The sequence below is a fragment of the Conger conger genome, chromosome 16 (assembly GCF_963514075.1).
Source record: "Conger conger chromosome 16, fConCon1.1, whole genome shotgun sequence".
NCBI classification, from domain to species: domain Eukaryota; kingdom Metazoa; phylum Chordata; class Actinopteri; order Anguilliformes; family Congridae; genus Conger; species Conger conger.
The window spans coordinates 9,068,903-9,096,868 of NC_083775.1; the positions used below are offsets into that span (position 1 = coordinate 9,068,903).

Here is a 27,966-nt window from a genome sequence, read left to right on the forward strand (position 1 = left end):
CGACCATCGTTATTGATTTCTGTTTCGTTGACCATTGTTTGTTTTTTGACCACGTCTTCGCCTACCGTTTTGTACTTTTGCCTCGCTGATTGTTTTATGGTTTCGACTTCCGCATCGCCCTCGACTACGACTCTGCCTGCCGTCCGCCTGTACATCTGCCCCGCTGACAGCTCTCCTGCTACCGGACCTCCCTGCACGTTTACCGACTACGAGTTTGCCTCTTCCCTCGGCACCGTGCTTTTTGTTTGTTTGGCTGGATCTACGTGTATGGACTTTGCTTGTTGTGACTACGCTCCTGGGATTCGTCCCAAATAAAGCCCTAACGGGACTTTATTCCATTATTGTTTCTGAGTCGTGCATTTTGGGTCCAACCCCCACGCACCCGTCTCACTCTTCCTGTTCCTTGGGTAGTGGCGGCGACTATAGTTGCTACTGGCAGGAGAAGCAGGGAAACTATGCAGTCGACCGTCGATATTTAAGGAAGTTTATACATGCGCTCAGGAATAGAGGTAGGTTACGGTTATTTTTCTAAACTTTCAGTCGTTGTTTTTTTGCGTGGGTGGACTGCGCGGAGTAATGACATGTTAGAGAACAGGTAGAATGTGACGAACGCTCTATTCACTCTCGCCCATAGTCAACAGATTAAGCCCGGAATAGTTCGCAAATTGCGTACGAAGTTTGATACAATAGAACTCCGATAAAATAGAACTCAGTCCCAGTCATGTACCTTAACCACTACGCTACAGGCCGCCCCAGTGTGGCTACCCCCCTGATTGGTCAGTCCCCACTGCAGTCAGACACAAGTGTCTAGCAGTCCCTATTTAAAGGATTAAATAGTTTTCCAATTATTCAAAAAGTGAAGCTTTTTTTTAGTAGACTACATTATTTTGTTTCTTACTATTTTATTACTTAGCCACTGTAATATGACACCATAAGTTTGTGATTGTTGGCTTTGAAATATTTTGGCCAGTCACAGCATCGAAGATTTCTGGGTCTGCGCTTCAACAAAAATGCGTGCGTCTGTGTTTGCGTCTTCGGACGTGTGTAGGCTACCTGGTACACAACCCTCTTCCTCCGCTGTTTACTCTTCATCCTGATCACTTTCTGCACACTGACACGGACAAAAGCTAAGGCACTATAAAGACAGCAAGTCAGATAGGTCTCTGTCATGAGATCGATAGGCAGAGCCAAAGCACACACATTCAAAAATTACAATAAAGCCCGTACACTTAACTCTCAGTTCCGTATGATCCCCGCGCTTTTTGTATAAGTTTCTATTCGTCATAAGCTGCGGAGTGTAGTGCTGTACATCGCCTCTTCCTGTTCCTTTGGGAGTGGCGGCTACTGTAGTTGCTACTAGCAGGAGAAGCAGGGAAACTATGAAGTCGATCGTAGATATTTAATGAAGTTTATACATGCGCTCAGGAATAGAGGTAGGTTACGGTTATTTTTCTAAACTTTCAGTCGTTGTTTTTTTGCGTGGGTGGACTGCGCGGTGTAATGACATGTTAGAGAACAGGCAGAATGTGACGAACGTTCTATTCACTCTCGCCCACAGTCAACAGATTAAGCCCGGAATAGTTCACAAATTGCGTACGAAGTTTGATACAATAGAACTCAGTCCCAGTCATGTACCTTAACCACTACGCTACAGGCCGCCCCGGTGTGGCTACCCCCCTGATTGGTCAGTCCCCACTGCAGTCAGACACAAGTGTCTAGCAGTCCCTATTTAAAGGATTAAATAGCTTTTCAATTATTCAAAAAGTGAATAAGTCGACTACATTTTTTAGTCGACTACATTATTTTGTTTCTTACTATTTTATTACTTAGCCACTGTAATATGACACCATAAGTTTGTGATTGTTGGCTTTGAAATATTTTGGCCAGTCACAGCATCAAAGATGTCTGGGTTTGCGCTTCAACAAAAATGGTGCTTCTCCTTTGTCGCTTCATATTTCATTGGTACTGGAAGATGGCACTGCAGGGTGTATCCAAGCCTAGCATTTCCACATATTGTAAACAGTTGGGTATTTCATTGACTCGGGTTGAGTATGGTGATATTACAGCAGTGCTGAAGCTGGGTGTTGAACCTGTGACCATCAAATTTGCCAGAACCAAAAACAACAACAACCTGGCCTGCAGTTTAATTACAGCAGTCTTTCATTAATTGTTGTTTGAGCTTCTGGCTGTTAGCACAGTTGGAGTAAACATATTTTAACCACAGTAATATATGTGTTATTTGTTGAAGTAATCATGTATATAAATTTAACTTTGGTGACTTTGATTAAATGTGTTAAATGTGGATTTTTGCCTAACCTGGAAATGCCATTTTTTTTCTTCTTAAATTTTAATAATAAAAAAAAAGTCCAGGATCTTTCCACTTCTCTTAAGCCTTGCCAGAGAAGAAAGAGACATCAGAGGAATCCAAGGAGAAGGAGGAGAAAAAGAAGACTGAGTGGAAAAAGTGTGGAAAAAAAGAGGGGGAAGAAGATGAGAGAGAGAGAGGACGAAGAGCCGGGTCCCTCTACCCAGTCCACGCCAAGCAAGAAGAAGAAGAAGCCAGAGAAACCATGTTATGGTGAGTCGCTGGCACATATACAGCCGAACTACATTGCGCTTTGTCCTTAGGCCTCAGATTCAGTCAAAATGACCGTGCACAGGGGGCTGCTGGACCGCTCGTCCGGGTAAGGCACCACAGTGTGACGCCGGGGCAAGCTTCATGGGCTTGGATCAGTCCAAATCATGGCAGTGCCGACTGTGGCTAGTAGCTCCATTGGGCGATGCACAGTTGGTTATTATCCGGCCGGAGCGTTCAATCGGAGAATTCCAAAGTAACAGTAGGAAATCCTAGTCTTTATGCATTATAGCTAACCAATCAATTGTCCTATAACATCACATTGTCTCTCTTAACCCGCCTTAATATTTTCTGTCACTCTATGAAAGCTGAGCTGTCTTAACCTTTCGCCTATATAATGATGCAGGCAAATTGGGCTGGTGATCACTAACTCAAAACATTTCTCTGCAAAGACCCACATTGCTTGAACTGCATCACTCAGTCAAAACAGGCCGTATCCAATGCCATGGTTTTTAAACACCTGATTAAGTGTTCTCTGCACTTTCATTAAACAAACTGTACTTTGCAGCTCAATGTGTTTTAACAGACACACAGTTCTAATCGTTCAAGATGACTGACTTATTCATTTTAACGTAATTAATGATTCTTCAAACATTGTGGCTTATCATTGTAGTACTACACAGCATTTGAAATATAGTATATAGATATATCGTGACATTTAGGAAAGGGTATTTTTGCACATGATTCTCTATTCTAACCATTTCACAGTTTTGATGAAAGTATTTAAATCAAACTTCATCATTCCTGGTTTTCAAGAAGGGCATTTTGATCAAACTTCAACATTCCCCCCTTTACATTCTTTAGAGTTAACGTTAACGTTATCACTCTTTTAGTAATTATTTTAGCATGCCCAAATTCATTAGCTATCAATAGCATTAATCATGTCATCTATCAATCACAATAATCATTTAATCTACCAATTATACTAATCATTTAATATATCAATCACAATAATCATTTAATCTCACAATTATACTAATCATTTAATATATCAATCACAATAATATGTGATTGATATATTAAACATGTATGTATGTATGTTGTATACTCATGTATATACTAATATACAATGATTGTGTACTACACCAGTATACACCACTGAGTGTATCATCTACCAGTATACAGTGTGTATACCATATACATGTGTGTCCAGTGGCATGCAGGCATGTTGGCTCAGCCTAGAGTCCAGTTAGGAAATGGAGCTTTTGCTCATTTGGTGGAATCAAATCACTCTGATTTATGATTTGTGCTTCCCCACGCAACTGCTTGAATTTGGCCAGACGGTTACTCTGATTTTGAGGGGGTGCATTATAATGGTTGTGCCACTCTTGAAATGAATAAGGTGTCTTCTGTAGGGGCTACATGGCCCTGTGTGGACAAATAATCCAACACTTATGTTTTACAGATTCAGACAAAGAAGACGAAGAAGAACCAGAGAAAAGTGGCCAAGCGGCACTTGGTAATGGAGACATGTCAGAATTTCCTGGTCCTTGTTTGTCTGTCACCTGTGGATCAGCAACTGGGACTCTACAGAAAGATCGGTTTGCATCAGGTGTGTGTGTGTGTGTGTGTGTGTGTGTGTGTGTGTGTGTGTGTGTCTGTGTGTTGTGGCGGGCTGCTGGTTGAGAGAGAGAGAGAGAGAGAGTAAAATTGGTGCAAAACAGTGCTTTTATTCTGTTCACACGTGCCTTCAGGGCACTGCCAAGCTATTTAGCTCAGCCAGGGGTTTTTCCTTGTCCCACAACTCAAACATCAAAAAGGAAAAAACCAAAAACTCAAACGAAAAAAAGACCGGAAAAAAAGTCATCGGCCACAAAATTCGGTGCGTCTTTCCTCCGTCCGTGGGATTGGTGCGGGTCCGGCGGCTTTCCGGCTGCCTAGTCGTCCGCCCGGGAGGCGTCGTGCTGGGTGCAGAGAGGGAGAGATTAGCGGGGTTAGGGGGGGTGATTTCCTCACGTGCGTCTTTGCTGTTGAAGGTTTCGTTTGCGGACTTTCGTTCAGTGCCCCTGGGCTCTCGCGGTCCGTCCAGGCTCTTGGCGTTTCTCCTGTTGCTGGTTTAGCTCGGGCTTCCCTAGTAGGGTTTTTACTCACTCCGGCTCCAGGTAACCCTCCTCCGTGCTGAGCCCCGCTTGGCGTTTCTTTTCTCCTTTTAAACGCTGCCGCGCCCTTCCGCGAACTCGGCGCAGCTGTGCCTGTGTAATTAGAGGAGGTTAGTCATTTCCCGTCCCATTCCTCACGCGTCTCGTCTCGGGGCCGCTGTCCTCGGTGCTGACCCTCCTCCCGGCCTCTCTCCACGGTGCCGCTCTTAGACACGTCAGGGGAAAATATTCGCCGTTAATTATTTTCCCCAGCGCTTGGCGCCGGCGCACTGGCTGTTCGACCCCAGTGGTGTACCGATCGCAGGTCGGGCCACCACAGTGTGTATGTACATTAGCTACAAAGTCAGCGTATCCACTGACAGGATCAGTTTGAATGGGGATTACATATTCTCAACCAGTTTTGGTTCTTTCATGAGATGTACATTTGCTGACTGGATTTCCATATTAAGCCCTTTGTGATGACCTGGTTGTCACTGATAATACTTTCATATGGAAGTATGGTGGCAGCTATAATGTGGGAGCACACCTAAAGCACTGCTGACGGTGAGATGTGTTTCTAGGGATGTTTTTGAATCTCAGTATTTCTGTTAATCATTTTTACTGTTCGTTGTTTCCTTTAATTCTGTTTGTCCTGGTCACTCCCTGATATGTCGGCAAAGTCAGTCACTTTTCACAGCAGTCGTTCAGTCACGGCACGTCCGGCTTATCGTTAGCGCGTTATCTCAGCCGCGCCCAGCCTGTCCATACCGCTGTTGTGAGGTTTCGGTGGAACTCAAAGCTGTAAATGTCAGAACATGGTGAGTTCCCTCGTTGTTCGTGTGGTGAATGGGGGCCCTGGTTCAGATCAGGGGAGCGGGTGTGCTTCTGAAACACGACGGCTGATTTGTCTTCTCTCTCTCTGTCCTCTCGGACCACCCCAGGGACCTCTGGGAAATGCATACGGACGGCCAGCAGATGGCTGACCCCCGTCGAGTTCACCAAGGAGGACCAGGCGTTCAGTTCCAGCTTCTGGAAAAAAAGTATCCTGTGCCAAGGAGAACCGCTCAGTGACCTCATCGAGGTAGTGGAGGAGGGGCGGGGGAAGAACGGGAGGGGTGGGCTGTTTTTTATCTGAAGGCTCTGAAGCACCCATGTGTGGACCGGACCAGCATTGACATAATTATTTTTCAAAAGATTTTAAGTTGTTAAAAAAATACAGAAAATTAAGATTCAGTTGAAATGTAGCTTTTGAGTTTTGGCCATTTTCTATTTATCTTCTTAAATTAAGTTTAGACACTGATCTATGAATATTTTCATTCAGTGTTTGTTCAGCCAAGATGTGCACTTACACAGGGAAATAATGGCATTGCCTTCTCATTTAGAATATGCATTTTAAACACAATAGTTGGAGGAATGGGGTGTCCATACTATATGGATTTTCACTTAAAGCTCACTTTGGATTGGCATCCCACGAAAACGGTCGCATCACTGATTGGGCAAAATGTAAAGGCCCTGTTCACTTATGGAAGAAAGAGACGGTATCCCAATACCAAATCCTTAGCAGCATAAGACCTGCTATCAGGATATCAAGTATTTCTGGTTTATTTGTTTTTTTACGTATAGCTATCTTTAAAAAACATGGATTGCACAAGATCTCTAATTTTGCAGGCACTCTGTTACTGTCAACTGCATTTATTCACCTCTGTCATGGAAAGGCTGCCATCCAGGAAAGACTTGACATCCAGGTTGTCTGTTTGTCTCTCTTCCACAGAGGAAGGTTTTGGAGTGCCACTCGCTCCTGTGTCTGTGCAAAAATTGCAGCAAGGAAGAGAAGGACCTGGTAAGGCCCTCCCCCTGCTGCCATGGCAACGCCCTCATCCACCCAATCGCAGCGCCAGTGGACCCAATACCCAATTGATTGGCGTTTAGGACAGGCTGTAGTGTAACGTATAACGTATATCAGTACTACTCTGTGGTAATAATAAACTGCATTATGGAATGACCGCAGTAGAATGTGGTGTGGACATAGAAATGGTCGGTAAAAGAATCTGTCTGTTGATGACATGGGTATGACTTTACTACAACTGCGCTGTAGAACAGAACTCAATGACATGAAAACAATGACAAACGTGCATTTAGCTAGGTGATGGTCAGCATAGTCACCGTCTGATATAGAAGGTACAAACTGGTCAATGACATTTGATTGACACAGAGATACGGCAAAAATGGGGAGATGATTAAAAACTAGAAATCTTTATGAATACAGCGTGCAGTGTAGCCTGTAGTGTAGTGGTTGAGGTGAATGACTAGGACCCGCATGGTTGGTGATTCAATTCCTGGTGGAGCCATGAAAAGATCTGCACAGCTGTTGGGCCCTTGAGCAAGGTCCTTAACCCCACATTGCTCCAGGGGGGATTGTCTCCTGCTTGGTCCAATGAGCTGTAAGTCCATCCATCCATCCATCCATCATCACCCGCTTATCCGGAGTCGGGTCGCGGGGGCAGTAGGCAAAGCCGGGTATTCCAGTCGTCCCTCTCCCCAGCAACGCATTCTAGCTCCTCCTGGGGGATCCTGAGGCGTTCCCTGGCCAGGAGAGATATATAATCTCTCCAGCGGGCTCTTGGTCTCCCTCGGGGTCTCCGCCCAGTTGGACGAGCCCGGAAAACCTCCAAAGGGAGGCGCCCGGGAGGCATCCTGATCAGATGCCCGAACCACCTCAATTGGCTCCTTTCGACGCGAAGGAGCAGCGGCTCTACTCCGAGCTCCCTCCGGATGTCCGAGCTCCTCACCCTATCTCTAAGGCTGAGCCCGGCCACCCTAAGGAGGAAGCTCATTTCAGCCGCTTGTATACGCGATCTCGTTCTTTCGGTCACTACCCAAAGCTCGTGACCAACGTTGGGACGTAGATCGACCAGTAAATCGAGAGCTTCGCCTTCCGACTCAGCTCCTTCTTCACCACAACGGTCCGGTGCAACGCCCGCATTACTGCTGACGCTGCACCGATCCGCCTGTCGATCTCACGCTCCCTTCTACCCTCACTCGTGAACAAGACCCCGAGATACTTGAACTCCTTCACTTGGGGCAAAGACTCGTTCCCAACCCGGAGGGAGCAATCCACCGTTTTCCGGCAGAGAACCATAGCCTCGGACTTGGAGGTGCTGACTCTCATCCCGGCCGCTTCACACTCGGCTGCAAACCGCTCCAGTGTGTGCTGAAGGTCACGGTCCGATGAAGCCAACAGAACCACATTATTCGCAAAAAGCAGAGATGCGATTCTGAGGTCACCAAACCGAACACTCTCCTCACCTCGGCTGCGCCTTGAGATCCTGTCCATGAATACCACAAACAGGACCGGTGACGAGGGGCAACCTTGGCGGAGTCCAACACCCACCGGAAACGTGCTTGACTTTGTGCCGAGAATGCGGACTCAGCTCTCACTTTGGTTATACAGGGACCTGATGGCTCGTAACAACGGCCCCGGTACCCCATACTCCCGCAGTACACCCCACAGGGTTCCCCGAGGGACACGTCCACAAAGCACATATGGACCGGATGGGCAAACTCCCATGACCCCGCCAGCAACCCTGCCAAGGTAAAGAGCTGGTCCACTGTTCCACGGCCAGGACGGAAGCCACATTGCTCCTCCTGAATCCGAGGTTCGACCGTCGGTCGGAGCCTCCTTTCCAGTACCCTAGAGTAAGCTTTCCCAGGGAGGCTGAGGAGTGTGATACCCCGGTAATTGGAGCACACGCTCCGGTCCCCCTTCTTGAAAATGGGGACCACCACCCCGGTCTGCCACTCTACAGTTACTGTCCCCGACCTCCACGCGACACTGAAGAGGCGTGTCAGCCAAGACAGCCCAACAATGTCCAGAGCCTTCAGCATCTCAGGGCGAATCTCATCTACACCCGGCAACTTGCCACTGAGGAGCTTTTTGACTACCTCAGCAAGTTCCGCCAGGGATATAGGTGCAGATTCCCCCGAGTCTTCAGGCTCTGCCTCTTCCACAGAGGACGTGTTGTTCGGGTTCAGGAGCTCCTCGAAGTGCTCTTTCCACCGCCCGACAATATCCCCAGTCCGGGTCAGCAGTTCTCCTCCCCTGCTGAAAACAGCCTGAGACAAGCCCTGCTTTCCCTTTCTGAGTCGTCGGATGGTTTGCCAGAACTTCCTCGAGGCCAACCGAAAGTCCTTCTCCATAGCCTCCCCGAACTCCTCCCATACCCAGGTTTTTGCTTCAGCGACTGCCGAAGCTGCAGCCCTTCTGGCCACCCGGTACCTGTCTGCTGCTTCAGGGGACCCCCGGGCCAGCCAAGCCCGAAAGGCCTCCTTCTTCAGCTTGACGGCCTCCCTCACCACTGGTGTCCACCAGCGGGTTCTTGGGTTGCCGCCCCGACAGGCACCGATGACCTTCTGGCCACAGCTCCTGCTTGCCGCCTCTGCAATGGAGGCTTTGAACATGGCCCACTCGGACTCCATGTCCCCAGCTTCCCCCGGGATGCGTGAGAAGTTCTTCCGGAGGTGGGAGTTGAAGACCTCGCGAACAGGGGCCTCCGCCAGGCGTTCCCAGTTTACCCTCACTACACGTTTGGGTTTACCGGGTCTGTCCGGCAGCCTCCCCGGCCACTTGATCCAACTCACCACCAGGTGGTGATCAGTTGACAGCTCTGCTCCTCTTTTCACCCGAGTGTCCAAGACATACGGCCGCAGGTCTGATGATACGACCACAAAGTCGATCATCGATCTTTGGCCTAAGGTGCTCTGGTACCAAGTACACTTATGAGCTACCCTATGCTCGAACATGGTGTTTGTTATCGACAATCCATGACCAGCACAGAAGTCCAATAACAAAACACCACTTGGGTTCAGATCAGGCAGGCCGTTCCTCCCAATCACCCCCCTCCAGGTTTCTCCGTCATTGCCCACGTGAGCGTTGAAGTCACCCAGCAGAACTATGGAGTCTCCGGGTGGCACCCTTTCCAGGATGCCGCCCAGTGACTCCAAGAAGGCCGGATACTCTGAACTGCCATTTGGTGCATAAGCACAAATGACAGTCCGAGCCTTCCCCCCAGCGACACGTAGTCGCAGAGAGGCGACCCTCTCGTTCCCCGGGTGGAACTCCAACACAGTGGCGCTCAGCCGGTGGCTTGTGAGTATCCCCACACCCGCCCGGCGCCTCTCACCTTGAGCAACTCCAGAAAAGAACAGAGTCCAGTCCCTCTCCAGGAGTTTGGTTCCGGAACCAGTACTGTGCGTGGAGGTGAGCCCAACTATATCTAGTTGGTACCGCTCCGCCTCCCGCACTAGCTCCGGTTCCTTCCCCACCAGAGAGGTGACGTTCCACGTCCCCAGAACCAGTCTACGACGCCGAGGATCAGCACGCCCGGATCCCCGCCTTTGCCTACAGCCCGTTGGACAAAGCACCCGACTCCGATGCCAACCCCTGCAGGTGGTGAGCCCACAGGGCGGCGACCCCACGTGACCAGTTCGGCCTGTGCCCGGCCGGGCCCCATGGGATAAGGCCCGGCCACCAGACGCTCGCCGACGAGCTCCCCTCCCGGGTCTGGGTCCAGCAGGGGGCCCCGGTTTCCCTTTTCCAGGCGAGGTAACTGGGTCGTTGTGTGGCCGTATCATGGGAGTCTTTGAATCGCTCTTAGTCCGGCCCCTCCCCCGGGACCAATTTGCCTTGGGAGACCCTACTGGGGGCTAACAGTGCCCCCGACAACCTAGCTCCCAGGATCACCGGGACACACAAACCCCTCCACCACGTTGAGGTGGCGATTCCTCGGAGGGGGAACTGTCAGTCGCCTTTGATAAAAGCGTCAGCTAAATAACGTGATGATGATGATGATGATGATGATGAATATGTACGTATGAATGCTTGTAAATGAGTAATCACGGAAAGTGTGGCTGTCTCTGTCTCAGGAGGAGCAGAGGAACGATGATAACTGCTCTGTCTGTGGGAAGCGGGGGCACTTGCTCTGCTGTGACCGCTGCCCCCGTGCCTTCCACACAGAATGCCTCTTGCCCGCCGTGGAGGAGAGACTGCTGGGGTGAGCGCTCCCTCGCTGATCTGCTGTCTTTCTCTCTAAAAGGGTCCTTTTATCAGGCTGTGTGTGCGGGCGGCCTGTAGCGTAGTGGTTAAGGTAAATGACTGGGACCCGCAAAGGTCGGTGGTTCGATCCCCGGTGTAGCCACAATAAGATCCGCACAGCCGTTGGGCCCTTGAGCAAGGCCCGTAACCCTGCATTGCTCCAGGGGAGGATTGTCTCCTGCTTAGTCTAATCAACCGTACGTCGCTCTGGATAAGAGCGTCTGCCAAATGTAATGTAATGTAATGTACCACTCATTACCATTCATTTGCCTATTAACAGCAACACAGATCACAGGTAGCTTACAAGCAGTACAAGTCAAAATGTGTGTACAGTGGCTTCAGAAAGTATTCAGACAGCTAGATTTTTTTTGCACTTTATTGTGTTGTTGATTTCATTTTATATGGATATAAATTGCGATTTTTGCCCGTCAATCCACACTCAATAACCTATGAACATGTTTGTAGAATATTTTGCCAAAAATGTGTTACATAACCACAATATTTGTGTGTGTGTGTATATATATATATATATATATGTGTGTGTACGTGTGTATATGTATGCGTATGTTTCTGTATGTATACGTTTGTGTGTACATGTGTATATGTATGTGTATGTGTGTGTGTATGTTTGTGTGGATATATATATATGTGTGTGTGTGTGTATGTGTATGTGTATGTGTATGTGTACGTGTACGTGTACGTGTACGTGTACGTGTACGTGTACGTGTACGTGTACGTGTACGTGTACGTGTACGTGTACGTGTACGTGTACGTGTACGTGTACGTGTACGTGTACGTGTACGTATGTGTGCACACAGGGAAGAGTGGCTGTGTACCTCATGTGTACTGACTTTCAACCAGGACGGCAGTATCGCGTGTGAACGCTCTCTCAGACAGGCTCTAGACTGTCGCACCTCAGACTCCATGCTGGTGAGTCCCAACAACTTGCAGCCTTAGGTGTCTCCTTGTTCATACACTCACGGCGCACTTCATTAGGTATTTATTTGACTTTTTTTTGGACTTCTACTGCTGTAGCCTATCCACTTCGAGTTATGATGCATTGTGTGTTCAGAGATGCTCTTCTGCATACCACTGTTGTAATGTGTGGTTATTCATGTTTCTGTCACCTTCCTGTCAGCTTTGACCAGTCTGGCCCTTCTCTTCTGACCTCTCATTAACAAGGTGATTCTGTCTGCAGAACTGCTTCTCACAGTTTTTTTTCACCATTCTTTGCAAACTCTAGAGACTAGTGTGCATGAAAATCCCAGGATTTTCCACCCTGTCTGCCACCAACAAGTAATCCACGGTCAAAGTCAAATCGGTCCTCCTACTTTCAGAAAATGCCATATATCTCAGAACTTTCAGTACACAGGTGTCAAACTAATACATGTGCTGTTCACATGAAACGTTAATAATTGATCAATATTAACAAATTACTCGGTATGCAACATAAAGCCACATTTAGCGACTCATAAACTGGTGATTTAAAGAGCTGTATTTAAGTATTATGCGGTGTTTGAACACAAAATGCAACATTTCGTTTTTAAAATAATGTAAGTAAAAAATTTTTTAAGAGGGTGAAGAAGATGAGTGAGGAAGAGGACGAAGAGACGGGTCCCTCTACCCAATCCACGCCAAGCAAGAAGAAGAAGCCAGAGAAACCATGTGATGGTGAGTCGCTGGCACCTATACAGCCAAACTACATTGCGCTTTGTCCTTAGGCCTCAGATTCAGTCAAAATGGCCGTGCACAGGGGGCTGCTCGTCCGGGTAAGGCACCACAGTGTGACGCCGGGGCGAGCCTCATGGGCTTGGATCAGTCCAAACCATGGCAGTGCCGACTGTGGCTAGTAGCTCCACAGGGCGATGCACAGTTGGTTATTATCCGGCCTAGTGTATGGGAGTGTTCAATCAGTCAAGGATCCATGTTTGTCGCAATCTACCGACCCCTGCTGGTCGATGGGCCGTCCATGGACCGCGTGGGAAAGCCGCATATGAAAGGTCCTCCTCTGACTCCAATCTGTGCGAGCTTAGCTGTAGTCTGCAGTGTGGAGAGAAGCAGCTGGTGACACCGCATGTTTTGGAGGAGAACCGTGCATGTCTGCACTCACATGAATCCGGGGAGGGGTTATTTTACAGCGTTAACGTAGCTGCGCTTGCAGGTGATTGGCCATCCTAATTTGCGGGTAAGAATTTGACATGCTCAACTTGATGTTGGGTGCCAAAAAAACTAAACGGGTTGCGCTATGTTGCTTTGAAAAACTTGAATAGACTCACTCATTTTTTCGAATTGGCACATTTGAAAAATACAGGGGGCGGTCTGTAGCAGTACATGACTGGGACATGCAAGGTCAGTGGTTTGATCCCCAGTGTAGCCACAATAAGATCCGCACAGCCGTTGGGCACGTTCAGTGCATACTGTAGCCTGTGAGGGACACATTCAGTGCGTACTGTAGCCTGTGAGGGACACATTCAGTGCGTACTGTAACCTGTGAGGGACACGTTCAGTGTGTACTGTAGCCTGTGAGGGACACATTCAGGGCGTACTGTAACCTGTGAGGGACACATTCAGTGCGTACTGTAACCTGTGAGGGACACAGTGCGTACTGTAACCTGTGAGGGACACATTCAGTGCATACTGTAGCCTGTGAGGGACACATTCAGTGCATACTGTAAACTGTGAGGGACACATTCTGTGCGTACTGTAACCTGTGAGGGACACATTCAGAAGTAATACACAATAGAAGTTGGCACACTTCAACATGCCTGACGTCAGCTTGCTACACACTCTACCCTAGTTAACCATGTGAACATTTCACCAGCCTTCTTCGTTGAAAAAGTCTTCCTTTGTAGCCAATGACAATATTCCCGAGAAAATCAGAAAAGCATTAACACCCTGAGCCACGGGGATCGAACCGCCGATCTTGCGGGTCCCAGTCATGTACCTTAACCACTACGCTACAGGCCGCCGCAGTGTGGCTACCCCCCTGATTGGTCAGTCCCCACTGCAGTCAGACACAAGTGTCTAACAGTCCCTATTTAAAGGATTATCAAATAAAGAAAATAATTTTCCAATTATTAAAAAAGTGAAGCCTTTTTTAGTCGACTACATTATTTTGTTTCTGACTATTTTATTACTTAGCCACTGTAATATGACACCATAAGTTTGTGATTGTTGGCTTTGAAATATTTTGGCTAGTCACAGCATCAAAGATGTCTGGGTCTGCGCTTCAACAAAAATGGCACTTCTCCTTTGTCGCTTCATATTTCATTGGTAATGGAAGATGGCACTGCAGGGTGTATCCAAGCCTAGCATTTCCACTTATTGTAAACAGTTGGGTATTTCATTGACTCGGGTTGAGTATGGTGATATTACAGCAGTGCTGAAGCTGGGTGTTGAACCTGTGACCATCAAATTTGCCAGAAATAAAAACAACAACAACCTGGCCTGCAGTTTAACTACAGCAGTCTTTCATTAATTGTTGTTTGAGCTTCTGGCTGTTAGCACAGTTGGAGTAAACATATTTGAACCACTGTAATATATGTGTAATTTGTTGAAATAATCATGTATATAATTTAAACTTTGGTGACTTTGATTAAATGTGTTGCAACTTTGTTTGGTAAATGCAGAAGTGTTTGCATTCAGACATCGGAAGCCTTTTACTGAAACGTGGATTTTTGGCTAACCTGAAAATGCCCTTTTTTTCTTTTTTAATTTTAATTAAAAAAAAAAAAAATCTTTCCACTTCTCTGAAGCCTTGCCAGAGAAGAAAGAGATGTCAGAGGAATCCAAGGAGAAGGAGGAGAAAAAGAAGACTGAGAGAAAAAAGTGTGAAAAAAAGAGGGGGAAGAAGACGAGAGAGAGAGAGGAGGAAGAGGACGAAGAGCCGGGTCCCTCTACCCCGTCCACGCCAAGCAAGAAGAAGAAGCCAGAGAAACCATGTGATGGTGAGTCGCTGGCACATATACAGCCGAACTACATTGCGCTTTCTCCTTAGGCCTCAGGTTCAGTCAAAATGGCCGTGCACAGGGGGCTGCTGGACCGCTCGTCCGGGTAAGGCACCACAGTGTGACGCCGGGGCGAGCCTCATGGGCTTGGATCAGTCCAAATCATGGCAGTGCCAACTGTGGCTAGTAGCTCCACAGGGCGATGCACAGTTGGTTATTATCCGGCCTAGTGTATGGGAGCGTTCAATCGGTCAAGGATCCACGTTTGCGGCGATCTATCGACCCCTGCTGGTCGATGGGCCGTCCATGGACCGCGTGGGAAAGCCGCATATGAAAGGTCCTCCTTTGACTCCAATCTGTGCGAGCTTATCTGTAGTCCGCGGTGTGGAGAGAAGCAGCTGGTGACACCGCATGTTTTGGAGGAGAACCGTGCATGTCTGCACTCGCATGAATCCGGGGAGGGGTTATTTTACAGCATTAACGTAGCTGCGCTTGCAGGTGATTGGCCAATCCTAATTTGCGGGTAAGAATTTGACATGCTCAACTTGATGTTGGGTGCCAAAAAAACTCAACAGTTTGCGCTATGTTGCATTGAAAAACTTGAATAGACTCATTCATTTTTCGAATTGGCACATTTGAAAAATACAGGGGGCGGTCTGTAGCAGTACATGACTGGGACATGCAAGGTCAGTGGTTTGATCCCCGGTGTAGCCACAATAAGATCCGCACAGCCGTTGGGCACGTTCAGTGCATACTGTAGCCTGTGAGGGACACGTTCAGTGCGTACTGTAGCCTGTGAGGGACACATTCAGTGTGTACCTGTTCGCATGCACTTTTCCTCCTCGTCCCTTTTACCTGGGTGAAGTTGTATTGGCAGCAATGATGTTGAAGAAATATTCAGAGTCAGTAGTTGCTCATTACAAATCTTTTCTTTAAAATAAAACAGATTAATCTGGGGAGTCTGTGTGCTACGTGCAAGAAGCTTCCAGAGACCAGAGAATTCCAAAGTAACAGTAGGAAGTATCCTAGTCTTTATGTATTATAGCTAACCAATCAATTGTCATATAACATCACATTGTCTCTCTTAACCCGCCTTAATATTTTCTGTCACTCTATGAAAGCTGAGCTGTCTTAACCTTTCGCCTATATAATGATGCAGGCAAATTGGGCTGGTGATCACTAACTCAAAACATTTCTCTGCAAAGACCCACATTGCTTGAACTGCATCACTCAGTCAAAACAGGCCGTATCCAATGCCATGGTTTTTAAACACCTGATTAAGTGTTCTCTGCACTTTCATTAAACAAACTGTACTTTGCAGCTCAATGTGTTTTAACAGACACACAGTTGTAATTGCTCAAGATGACTGACTTATTCATTTTAACATAATTAATAATGATTCTTCAAACATTGTGGCTTATCATTGTAGTACTAAACATCATTTGAAATATAGTACATAGATATATCGTGACATTTAGGAAAGGGTATTTTTGCACATGATTCTCTATTCTAACCATTTCACAGTTTTAATGAAAGTATTTAAATCAAACTTCATCATTCCTGGTTTTCAATAAGGGCATTTTGATCAAACTTCAACATTCCCCCCTTTACATTCTTTAGAGTTAACTTTAACGTTATCACTCTTTTAGTAATTATTTTAGCATGCCCAAATTCATTAGCTATCAATAGCATTAATCATGTCATCTATCAATCACAATAATCATTTAATCTACCAATTATACTAATCATTTAATATATCAATCACAATAATCATTTAATCTATCAATTATACGAATCATTTAATATATCAATTACAAGAATCATCTCATCTAACAATTATACTAATCATTTAATATATCAATCACAATAATATGTGATTGATATATTAAACATGTATGTATGTATGTTGTATACACATGTATATACTAATATACTAACATACTCATATACAATGATTGTTTCCTACACCAGTATACACCACTGAGTGTATCATCTACCAGTATACAGTGTGAATACTACATACATGTGTGTCCAGGGGCATGCAGGCGTGTTGGCTCAGCCTAGAGTCCAGTTAGGAAATGGAGCTTTTGCTCGTTTGGTGGAATCAAATCACTCTGATTTATGATTTGTGCTTCCCCAAGCGTACTGCTTAAATTTGGCCAGACGGTTACTCTGATTTTGAGGAGGTGCGTTATAATGGTAGTGCCACTCTTGAAAGGAATAAGGTGTCTTCTGTAGGGGCTACATGGCCCTGTGTGGACAAATAATCGAACACTTATGTTTTACAGATTCAGACACACAAAAAGAAGAAGACGAAGAAGAACCAGAGAAAAGTGGCCAAGCGGTACTTGGTAATGGAGACATGTCAGAATTTCCTGGTCCTCGTTTGTCTGTCACCTGTGGATCAGCAACTGGGACTCTACAGAAAGATCGTTTTGCATCAGGTCAGTGTATGTGTGTGTGTGTGTGTGTGTGTGTGTGTGTGTGTGTGTGTGTGTGTACATAAGCTACAAAGTCAGCGTATCCACTGATAGGATCAGTTTGAATGGGGATTACATATTCTCAACCAGTTTTGTTTCCTTTATGAGATGTACATTTGCTGACTGGTTTTCCATATTAAGCCCTTTGTGATGACCTGGCTGTCACTGATAATACTTTCATTTGGAAGTATGGTGGCAGCTAAAACGTCGGAGCACTCCTAAAGTATTGCTGACGGTGAGATGTGTTTCAAGGGATGTTTTTGATGCTCAGTATTTCTGTTAATAATCTTGACTGTTTGTTGTTTCCTTTAATTCTGTTGGTCCTGGTCACTCCCTGATATGTCGGCAAAGTCAGTCACTTTTCACAGCAGTCGTTCAGTCACGGCACGTCCGGCTTATCGTTAGCACGTTATCTCAGCCGCGCCCAGCCTGTCCATACCGCTATTGTGAGGTCCCCGGTGTAGCCACAATATAAGATCCGCACAGCTGTTGGGCATGTTCAGTGCGTACTGTAACCTGTGAGGGACACGTTCAGTGCGTACTGTAACCTGTGAGGGACACGTTCAGTGCGTACTGTAATCTGTGAGGGACACATTCAGTGCGTACTGTAACCTTTGAGGGACACAATCAGTGCGTACTGTAGCCTGTGAGGGACACATTCAGTGCGTACTGTAACCTGTGAGGGACAGATTCAGTGCGTACTGTAACCTGTGAGGGACACATTCAGTGCGTACTGTAACCTGTGAGGGACACATTCAGTGCGTACTGTAACCTGTGAGGGACACATTCAGTGCGTACTGTAACCTGTGAGGGACAGATTCAGTGCGTACTGTAACCTGTGAGGGACACATTCAGTGCGTACTGTAACCTGTGAGGGACACATTCAGTGCGTACTGTAACCTGTGAGGGACACATTCAGTGCGTACTGTAACCTGTGAGGGACACATTCAGTGCGTACTGTAACCTGTGAGGGACACATTCAGTGCGTACTGTAACCTGTGAGGGACACATTCATGCATTACTGCATGTGTGTTTCAGGAGAGAAACCAGGCGGAACTCTGTACCTGCGTGTGTGAACTCTCAGATCGATCTGACTTGCTGTCTTTATAGTATCCAGAGCGACGTACAGTTGATTAGACTTAGCAGGAGACAATCCTCCCCTGGAGCAATGCAGGGTTAAGGGCCTTGCTCAAGGGCCAAACGGCTGTGCGGATCTTTTTGTGGCTACACCGGGGATCGAACCGCCGACCTTGCGGGTCCCAGTCATGTACCATAACCACTACGCTACAGGCCGCCCCAGTGTGGCTACTCCCCTGATTGGTCAGTCCCCACTGCAGTCAGACACAAGTGTCTAACAGTCCCTTTTTAAAGGATTATCAAATAAAGAAAATAATTTTCCAATTATTCAAAAAGTGAAACCTTTTTTAGTCGACTTCATTATTTTGTTTCTTACTATTTTATTACTTAGCCACTGTAATATGACACCATAAGTTTGTGATTGTTGGCGTTGAAATATTTTGGCTAGTCACAGCATCAAAGATGTCTGGGTCTGCGCTTCAACAAAAATGGCGCTTCTCCTTTGTAGCTTCATATTTCATTGGGAATGGAAGATGGCACTGCAGGGTGTATCCAAGCCTAGCATTTCCACTTATTGTAAGCAGTTGGGTATTTCATTGACTCGGGTTGAGTATGGTGATATTACAGCAGTGCTGAAGCTGGGTGTTGAACCTGTGACCATCAAATTTGCCAGAAATAAAAACAACAACAACCTGGCCTGCAGTTTAACTACAGCAGTCTTTCATTAATTGTTGTTTGAGCTTCTGGCTGTTAGCACAGTTGGAGTAAACATATTTGAACCACTGTAATATATGTGTAATTTGTTGAAATAATCATGTATATAATTTAAACTTTGGTGACTTTGATTAAATGTGTTGCAACTTTGTTTGGTAAATGCAGAAGTGTTTGCATTCAGACATCGGAAGCCTTTTACTGAAACGTGGATTTTTGGCTAACCTGAAAATGCCCTTTTTTTCTTCTTTAATTTTAATTTTTTTTTTAATAAAATCTTTCCACTTCTCTGAAGCCTTGCCAGAGAAGAAAGAGATGTCAGAGGAATCCAAGGAGAAGGAGGAGAAAAAGTGTGAAAAAAAGAGGGGGAAGAAGACGAGAGAGAGAGAGGAGGAAGAGGACGAAGAGCCGGGTCCCTCTACCCCGTCCACGCCAAGCAAGAAGAAGAAGCCAGAGAAACCATGTGATGGTGAGTCGCTGGCACATATACAGCCGAACTACATTGCGCTTTGTCCTTAGGCCTCAGATTCAGTCAAAATGGCCGTGCACAGGGGGCTGCTGGACCGCTCGTCCGGGTAAGGCACCACAGTGTGACGCCGGGGCGAGCCTCATGGGCTTGGATCAGTCCAAACCATGGCAGTGCCAACTGTGGCTAGTAGCTCCACAGGGCGATGCACAGTTGGTTATTATCCGGCCTAGTGTATGGGAGCGTTCAATCGGTCAAGGATCCACGTTTGCGGCGATCTATCGACCCCTGCTGGTCGATGGGCCGTCCATGGACCGCGTGGGAAAGCCGCATATGAAAGGTCCTCCTCTGACTCCACTCTGTGCGAGCTTATCTGTAGTCCGCGGTGTGGAGAGAAGCAGCTGGTGACACCGCATGTTTTGGAGGAGAACCGTGCATGTCTGCACTCGCATGAATCCGGGGAGGGGTTATTTTACAGCATTAACGTAGCTGCGCTTGCAGGTGATTGGCCAATCCTAATTTGCGGGTAAGAATTTGACATGCTCAACTTGATGTTGGGTGCCAAAAAAACTCAACAGTTTGCGCTATGTTGCATTGAAAAACTTGAATAGACTCATTCATTTTTCGAATTGGCACATTTGAAAAATACAGGGGGCGGTCTGTAGCAGTACATGACTGGGACATGCAAGGTCAGTGGTTTGATCCCCGGTGTAGCCACAATAAGATCCGCACAGCCGTTGGGCACGTTCAGTGCATACTGTAGCCTGTGAGGGACACGTTCAGTGCGTACTGTAGCCTGTGAGGGACACATTCAGTGTGTACCTGTTCGCATGCACTTTTCCTCCTCGTCCCTTTTACCTGGGTGAAGTTGTATTGGCAGCAATGATGTTGAAGAAATATTCAGAGTCAGTAGTTGCTCATTACAAATCTTTTCTTTAAAATAAAACAGATTAATCTGGGGAGTCTGTGTGCTACGTGCAAGAAGCTTCCAGAGACCAGAGAATTCCAAAGTAACAGTAGGAAGTATCCTAGTCTTTATGTATTATAGCTAACCAATCAATTGTCATATAACATCACATTGTCTCTCTTAACCCGCCTTAATATTTTCTGTCACTCTATGAAAGCTGAGCTGTCTTAACCTTTCGCCTATATAATGATGCAGGCAAATTGGGCTGGTGATCACTAACTCAAAACATTTCTCTGCAAAGACCCACATTGCTTGAACTGCATCACTCAGTCAAAACAGGCCGTATCCAATGCCATGGTTTTTAAACACCTGATTAAGTGTTCTCTGCACTTTCATTAAACAAACTGTACTTTGCAGCTCAATGTGTTTTAACAGACACACAGTTGTAATTGCTCAAGATGACTGACTTATTCATTTTAACATAATTAATAATGATTCTTCAAACATTGTGGCTTATCATTGTAGTACTAAACATCATTTGAAATATAGTACATAGATATATCGTGACATTTAGGAAAGGGTATTTTTGCACATGATTCTCTATTCTAACCATTTCACAGTTTTAATGAAAGTATTTAAATCAAACTTCATCATTCCTGGTTTTCAATAAGGGCATTTTGATCAAACTTCAACATTCCCCCCTTTACATTCTTTAGAGTTAACTTTAACGTTATCACTCTTTTAGTAATTATTTTAGCATGCCCAAATTCATTAGCTATCAATAGCATTAATCATGTCATCTATCAATCACAATAATCATTTAATCTACCAATTATACTAATCATTTAATATATCAATCACAATAATCATTTAATCTATCAATTATACGAATCATTTAATATATCAATTACAAGAATCATCTCATCTAACAATTATACTAATCATTTAATATATCAATCACAATAATATGTGATTGATATATTAAACATGTATGTATGTATGTTGTATACACATGTATATACTAATATACTAACATACTCATATACAATGATTGTTTCCTACACCAGTATACACCACTGAGTGTATCATCTACCAGTATACAGTGTGAATACTACATACATGTGTGTCCAGGGGCATGCAGGCGTGTTGGCTCAGCCTAGAGTCCAGTTAGGAAATGGAGCTTTTGCTCGTTTGGTGGAATCAAATCACTCTGATTTATGATTTGTGCTTCCCCAAGCGTACTGCTTAAATTTGGCCAGACGGTTACTCTGATTTTGAGGAGGTGCGTTATAATGGTAGTGCCACTCTTGAAAGGAATAAGGTGTCTTCTGTAGGGGCTACATGGCCCTGTATGGACAAATAATACAACACTTATGTTTTACAAATGCAGATGAAGAAGAAGAAGAAGAAGAGGAAGAAGAAGAAAAGGAAGAAGAAGACGAAGCGGCTGTTGGTAATGGTTGTTTGTCTGTCACCTGTGGATCAGCAACTGGGACTCTACAGAAAGATCGTTTTGTATCAGGTCAGTGTATGTGTGTGTGCGTGCGTGCGTGCGTGCGTGCGTGCGTGTGAATACATAAGCTACAAAGTCAGCGTATCCACTGATAGGATCAGTAAATTTGCTGACTGGATTTCCGTATTAAGCCCTTTGTGATGACCTGGTTGTCACTGATAATACTTTGATATGGAAGTATTGTGGCAGCTATAATGTGGGAGCACACCTAAAGCACTGCTGACGGTGAGATACGTTTCAAGGGATGTTTTTGATGCTCAGTATTTCTGTTTCCTTTCATTCTGTTTGTCCTGGTCACTCCCTGATATGTCGGCAAAGTCAGTCACTTTTCACAGCAGTCGTTCAGTCATGGCACGTCCGGCTTATCGTTAGCGCGTTATCTCAGCCGCGCCTAGTCCCTACCGCTGTTATGAGGTTTTGGTGGAACTCAAAGCTGTAAATGTCAGAACATGTTGAGTTCCCTCGTTGTTCGTGTGGTGAATGGGGGCCCTGGTTCAGATCAGGGGAGCGGGTGTGCTTCTGAAACACGACGGCTGATTTGTCTTCTCTCTCTCTGTCCTCTCGGACCACCCCAGGGACCTCTGGGAAATGCATACGGACGGCCAGCAGATGGCTGACCCCCGTCGAGTTCGCCAAGGAGGACCAGGAGCTCACTTCCAGCTTCTGGGCAAAAAGTATCCTGTGCCAAGGAGAACCGCTCAGTGACCTCATCGAGGTAGTGGAGGAGGGGCGGGGGGAGAACGGGACGGGTGGGCTGTGCTCTGAAGCACCCATGTGTGGACCAGCATTGACATAATTATTTTTCAAAAGATTTTAAGTTCTTAAAAAAATACAGAAAATAAAGATTCAGTTGAAATGTAGCTTTTGAGTTCTGGCCATTTTCTATTTATCTTCTGATTTTCAGGTTTAGACACTGATCTATGAATATTTTCATTCAGTGATGTGTACTAAGACAGGGAAATAACGGCATTGCCTTCTCATTTAGAATATGCATACTATATGGATCTTCACTGAAAGCTCACTTTGGATTGGCATCCCACGAAAACGGTCACATCACTGATTTGGTAAAATGTAAATGCCCTGTTCACTTATGGAAGAAAGAGACGGTATCCCAATACCAAATCCTTAGCAGCATAAGACCTCCTATCAGGATATCAAATATTTGTGGTTTATTTGGTTCTTTACGTATTACTATCTTTAAAAAACATGGATTGCAGGAGATCTCTAATTTTGCAGGCACTCTGTTACGGTCAACTGCATTTATTCACCTCTGTCATGGAAAGGCTGCCATCCAGGAAAGACTTGACATCCAGGTTGTCTGCTTGTCTCTCTTCCACAGAGGAAGGTTTTGGAGTGCCACTCGCCCCTGTGTTCGTGCGGAATTTGCACCGAGAAAGAGAAGGACCTGGTAAGGCCCTCCCCCTGCTGCCATGGCAACGCCCTCATCCACCCAATCGCAGCGCCAGTGGCCGGGATTGTACCCCGTTGATTGGCGTATAGGATAGGCTGTAGTGTAACGTATAACGTATATCAGTACTACCCTGTGGTAATAATAAACTGCATTATGGAATGACCGCAGTAGAATGCGGTGTGGACATAGAAATGGTCGGTAAAAGAATCTCAGTCTGTTGATGACATGGGTATGACTTTAATACAACTGCGCTGTAGAACAGAACTCAATGACATGAAAACAATGACAAACGTGCATTTAGCTAGGTGATGGTCAACATAGTCACCGTCTGATATAGTAGGTACAAACTGGTCAATGACATTTGATTGACACAGAGATACGGCAAAAATGGGGAGATGATTAAAAACTAGAAATCTTTATGAATACAGTGTGCAGTGTAGCCTGTAGTGTAGTGGTTAAGGTGAATGACTAGGACCCGCATGGTTGGCGATTCCTGATGGAGCCACAGAAAGATCTGCACAGCTGTTGGGCCCTTGAGCAAGGCCCTTAACCCCACATTGCTCCAGGGGGGATTGTCTCCTGCTTGGTCCAATCAACTGTAAGTCGCTTTGGATAAAAGCGTCAGCCAAATAACGTGATGATGATGATGATGATGATGAATATGTACGTATGAAGTGCTTGTAAATGAGAGTAATCACGGAAAGCGTGTCTCTGTCTCAGGAGGATCAGAGGAACGATGATGACTGCTCTGTCTGTGGGGAGCTGGGGGTGTTGCTCTGCTGTGACCGCTGCCCCCGTGCCTTCCACGAAGAATGCCACCTGCCCGCCGTGGAGGAGAGACTGCTGGGGTGAGCGCTCCCTCGCTGATCTGCTGTCTTTCTCTCTAAAAGGGTCCTTTTATCAGGCTGTGTGCGCGGGCGGCCTGTAGCGTAGTGGTTAAGGTAAATGACTGGGACCCGCAAGGTCGGGGGTTCGATCCCTGCTGTAGCCACAATAAGATCTGCACAGTCGTTGGGCCCTTGAGCAAGGCCCTTAACCCTGCATTGCTCCAGGGGAGGATTGTCTCCTGCTTAGTCTAATGAACTGTACGTCGCTCTGGATAAGAGCGTCTGCCAAATGCCATTAATGTAATGTAATGTGTGTACAGTGGCTTCAGAAAGTATTCAGACAGCTAGATTTTTTTCACACTTTATTGTGTTGTTGATTTCATTTTATATGGAAATAAATTGCCATTTTTGCCCGTCAATCCACACTCAATAACCTATGAACATGTTTGTAGAATATTTTGCAAAAAATGTTGACTGTGTTGACTGACTACATAACCACAATATTTGTGTGTGTGTGTGTGTATATATATATATATGTGTGTGTACGTGTGTATGTGTATGTGTATGTGTATGTTTGTGTGTGTATATGTTTGTGTGTACATGTGTACATGTATGTGTATGTGTGTGTGTATGTGTGTGTGTGCACACAGGGGAGAGTGGCTGTGTACATACTGTGTACTGACTTTCAACCAGGACCGCAGTATCACGCGTGAACGCTCTCTCAAACAGGCTCTAGACTGTCGCACCTCAGACTCCATGCTGGTGAGTCCCAACAACTTGCAGCCTTAGGCGTCTCCTTGTTCATACACTCACGGAGCACTTCATTAGGTATTTATTAGACTTTTTTTTGGAGTTCTACTGCTGTAGCCTATCCACTTAGAGTTATGATGCGTTGTGTGTTCAGAGATGCTCTTGTGCATACCACTGTTGTAATGTGTGGTTATTCGCATTTGTCACCTTCCTGTCAGCTTTGACCAGTCTGGCCATTCCCCTCTGACGTCTCTCATTAACAAGGCGTTTCTGTCTGCAGAACTGCTGCTCACTTTTTCTTTCTAGTGTGCATGAAAATCCCAGGATTTTCCACCCTGTCTGCCACCAACAAGCAATCCACGGTCAAAGTCTCTTCGATCACATTTTTCCCCATTCTGATGGTTGTTGTGAACATTAACTGAAGCTCCTGACCCGTATCTACATGATTGACTGCATTGCACTGCTACCACACAATTGGCTGATTCGATAATCGCATTAATAAGTAGGTGTAATAAAGTAAAAATGTTCCTAATGAAGTGCTCAATGAGTGTATATAGTGCATTCCGTAAGTATTTGGACAGAGCTACAATTTCTTTTATTTTGGCTCTGTACTCCAGCACAATGGATTTGAAATGAAATGATGACTATGGGGTGAAAGTGCAGACTGTCCCCTATAATTTACGTCCATGTCGGGTGATTCTTGTAGTAATCACATCCCTTGTTATACATAGTCTCTACATTTTAGAGGATAAAATGGATAAAAAGGGATGTAATTCCGACAAGGATCACAAGATATGGATCGAAATGTCCTCAAATTAAAGGTGACACCCTGTACATCATGGTCATTGTTTCATTTCACATTCAGTGTGTTGGAGTACAGAGCCAAAAGAACAGAAATTGTACCTCTGTCCAAATCGCGTCCTGTTGAAAATGTACGGGTGCGGTGCGGTGCGGTGCTGAACTCTGTGAACACACTGCCCTCCACAGCAATGCCACTATCTCCTCATGACGCTGTCCCGCTCGGACGAGGATCACATCTTCTCCTGCGACCCCAGAGACACGGTGAGTGGCCGTCAATTCAGCAACACGTCCGCATCGTCTGCGTTACTGTATGTCTCAAGAGTGTGCGCGCGTCTGCAGTCTGCCAGGCTGCAGTGTGCAAGTGCGCTGTTGCACCCTTCCAGAAATGGAACATGCTGCAATATATCGTGAATACGTCAACTTCACGGAAACCTTAATAATGTACTTAACACCAGTGTAATAATATTTTTTATTATTTCTAAGCTGCAATAATTTGCATGTGTTAATGTTTTGAAAAGTTTGCCGTTTTGTTTAGCGTGTGCGTCTGAAGTTTTTATCCCTGCCTGCTGATGTGTGTGTATATGTGTGCGGTTGTGTGTATGCCCATGTGCATGCCCGTGTTTAAATATATTTGTCTGTGTGTGTGTGTGTGCACGTGCATGCAGTTGTACCTGCCTTTAAATATATTCAGCTGAGTGTATATGAGTGTATAACTCTTACAAGTGCTGTGTGTGTTTTTTGCATGTGCCTGCATTTAAATATAGTTGTTTTCTGTGCAAGGTGCCACGCTACAGGGACTTCATTCAGAACCCTATGTGGCTGAAGAAGGTAGCAGAGAAACTGCAGGAGGGGCAGTACTCCACTGTACGCCAGTTCGAATCTGACATCCAACTCATCTTTAAAAACTCTGCCAAATTCAACAGGGTAAGACTGCCACACTAAGCAAGATTATGGGACCTAGCTCCATACTTAAACACTGCAGACAGGAAACCGTACCTGTAGTGTAGTGGTGAAGGTAAATGACTGGGACATGCAAGGTTTGTGGTTCTAATCCCGGTGTAGCCACAATAAAATCTGCACAGCCGTTGGGCCCTTGAGCAAGGCCCTGAACCCCGCATTGCTCCAGGGGAGGATTGTCTCCTGCTTAGTCTAATCAACTGTATGTTGCTCTGGATAAGAGCGTCTGCCAAATGCCATTAATGTAATGTAATGTACCACTCATTACCATTCATTAGCCTATTAACAGCAACACAGATCACAGATAGCTTACAAGCAGTACAAAAGTCAAAAGTGTACACATTGAGGAGGCAGCAACTGACCGTATGTTTATCTTCATACAACAGTGTCCCTGAGCAAGACACCCAACCACCAATTGCCCCTGACGAGCAGGTTGGTGCCTTTCCTGGCAGCCAATCGCCGTTGGTGTCTGAGCGTGTATATGAATGGGTGAATGAGAGGCATTAATTGTACAGCACTTTGGATAAAGGCGCTATATGCATGTCAACCATTTACCATACATACCTGTTGGGCCTGCGGTTAATCCAAACTATTTCAAATTGAACTGTTCACTTGGGTAGCAACCATTTGGACAGCAACACACAATGAATAACTAATAAAGAATGAATCCCAAGTTCCTTCTGGTACCTGCTGTACTATGTGTACTCTTCACATCTAATATGGTAAGTAAAAATTCATTAATTTCAAAAAACGTATTGTATAACACAAAGCAGACTCAAACAGAACTAGAGAATGAATGCTCCTTCACGGTTGAATGAGTCTTTCCAGATAAAATTGTATTGTTTAATATTTTAATTAATTTCCTTTATTCTCCGTCTCCCCTTTTGGCCAGGAAAATGAAGTTGGACCAATGGGTGTAAGACTCAAGCAGTTATTTGAGACGGAATTTCAGCAGGTCTTCAGCGTGAAAACCGACTCATAAACTGGTGTTTTTTTAAGAGCTGTTTTAAATATTGTGCGGTGTTTCAACACAAAATGATACATTTCGCTTTTAGAATAATGTAAGTAAAAAAAGTATGCTTGTGAAATTTGAAAACGGGTTTTCTGTTGCTTGATATCAGCCGAATGCTTATAGTGAATGCATGCTCACAAAACGCCAGTGCTATTAAATTGTTTAAGTAAGCTTTTCATAGTTTTTTTTAAGAACGTAAGAAAACAATGTATTCTATTAGCGCAACTCATAAATAAACAAAAACGCTGTACCCTGTAAGAGAACCCGCTTTGTAAATAAACGATTAAAACGCCCATGGAAGTG

At 45.5% G+C, this 27,966-nt stretch overlaps 2 protein-coding genes across 8 annotated transcripts in view; both read left to right on the plus strand.

The window, feature by feature from the left end:
* Window positions 1-27,966, plus strand: part of LOC133115143 (nuclear body protein SP140-like protein) — an 85,660-nt gene that overhangs the window by 45,148 nt on the left and 12,546 nt on the right. The window lies entirely within an intron of this gene.
* On the plus strand, window positions 7-27,956 carry LOC133115139 (sp110 nuclear body protein-like). 6 transcript variants are annotated; one of them, XM_061224892.1, is made up of 20 exons: window positions 1,305-1,433; window positions 2,366-2,578; window positions 4,041-4,187; window positions 5,655-5,794; window positions 6,485-6,553; window positions 10,636-10,763; window positions 11,623-11,734; window positions 12,379-12,475; window positions 14,560-14,751; window positions 17,040-17,195; window positions 19,315-19,488; window positions 21,783-21,914; window positions 22,481-22,620; window positions 23,245-23,313; window positions 24,037-24,164; window positions 24,794-24,905; window positions 25,881-25,955; window positions 26,475-26,618; window positions 27,038-27,083; window positions 27,544-27,956. In XM_061224892.1, the coding sequence occupies exons 1-19, from the start codon at window positions 1,403-1,405 to the stop codon at window positions 27,044-27,046; spliced, it is 2,268 nt and encodes a 755-aa protein (XP_061080876.1). In that variant the 5' UTR covers window positions 1,305-1,402; the 3' UTR covers window positions 27,047-27,083; window positions 27,544-27,956. The 6 variants fall into 6 exon arrangements, 5 of the variants coding, with proteins under 5 accessions (XP_061080877.1, XP_061080876.1, XP_061080873.1 ...); XM_061224893.1 differs by lacking the exons at window positions 1,305-1,433; window positions 27,038-27,083 and adding an exon at window positions 7-509; XR_009705601.1 differs by having other exon boundaries at window positions 26,475-27,083.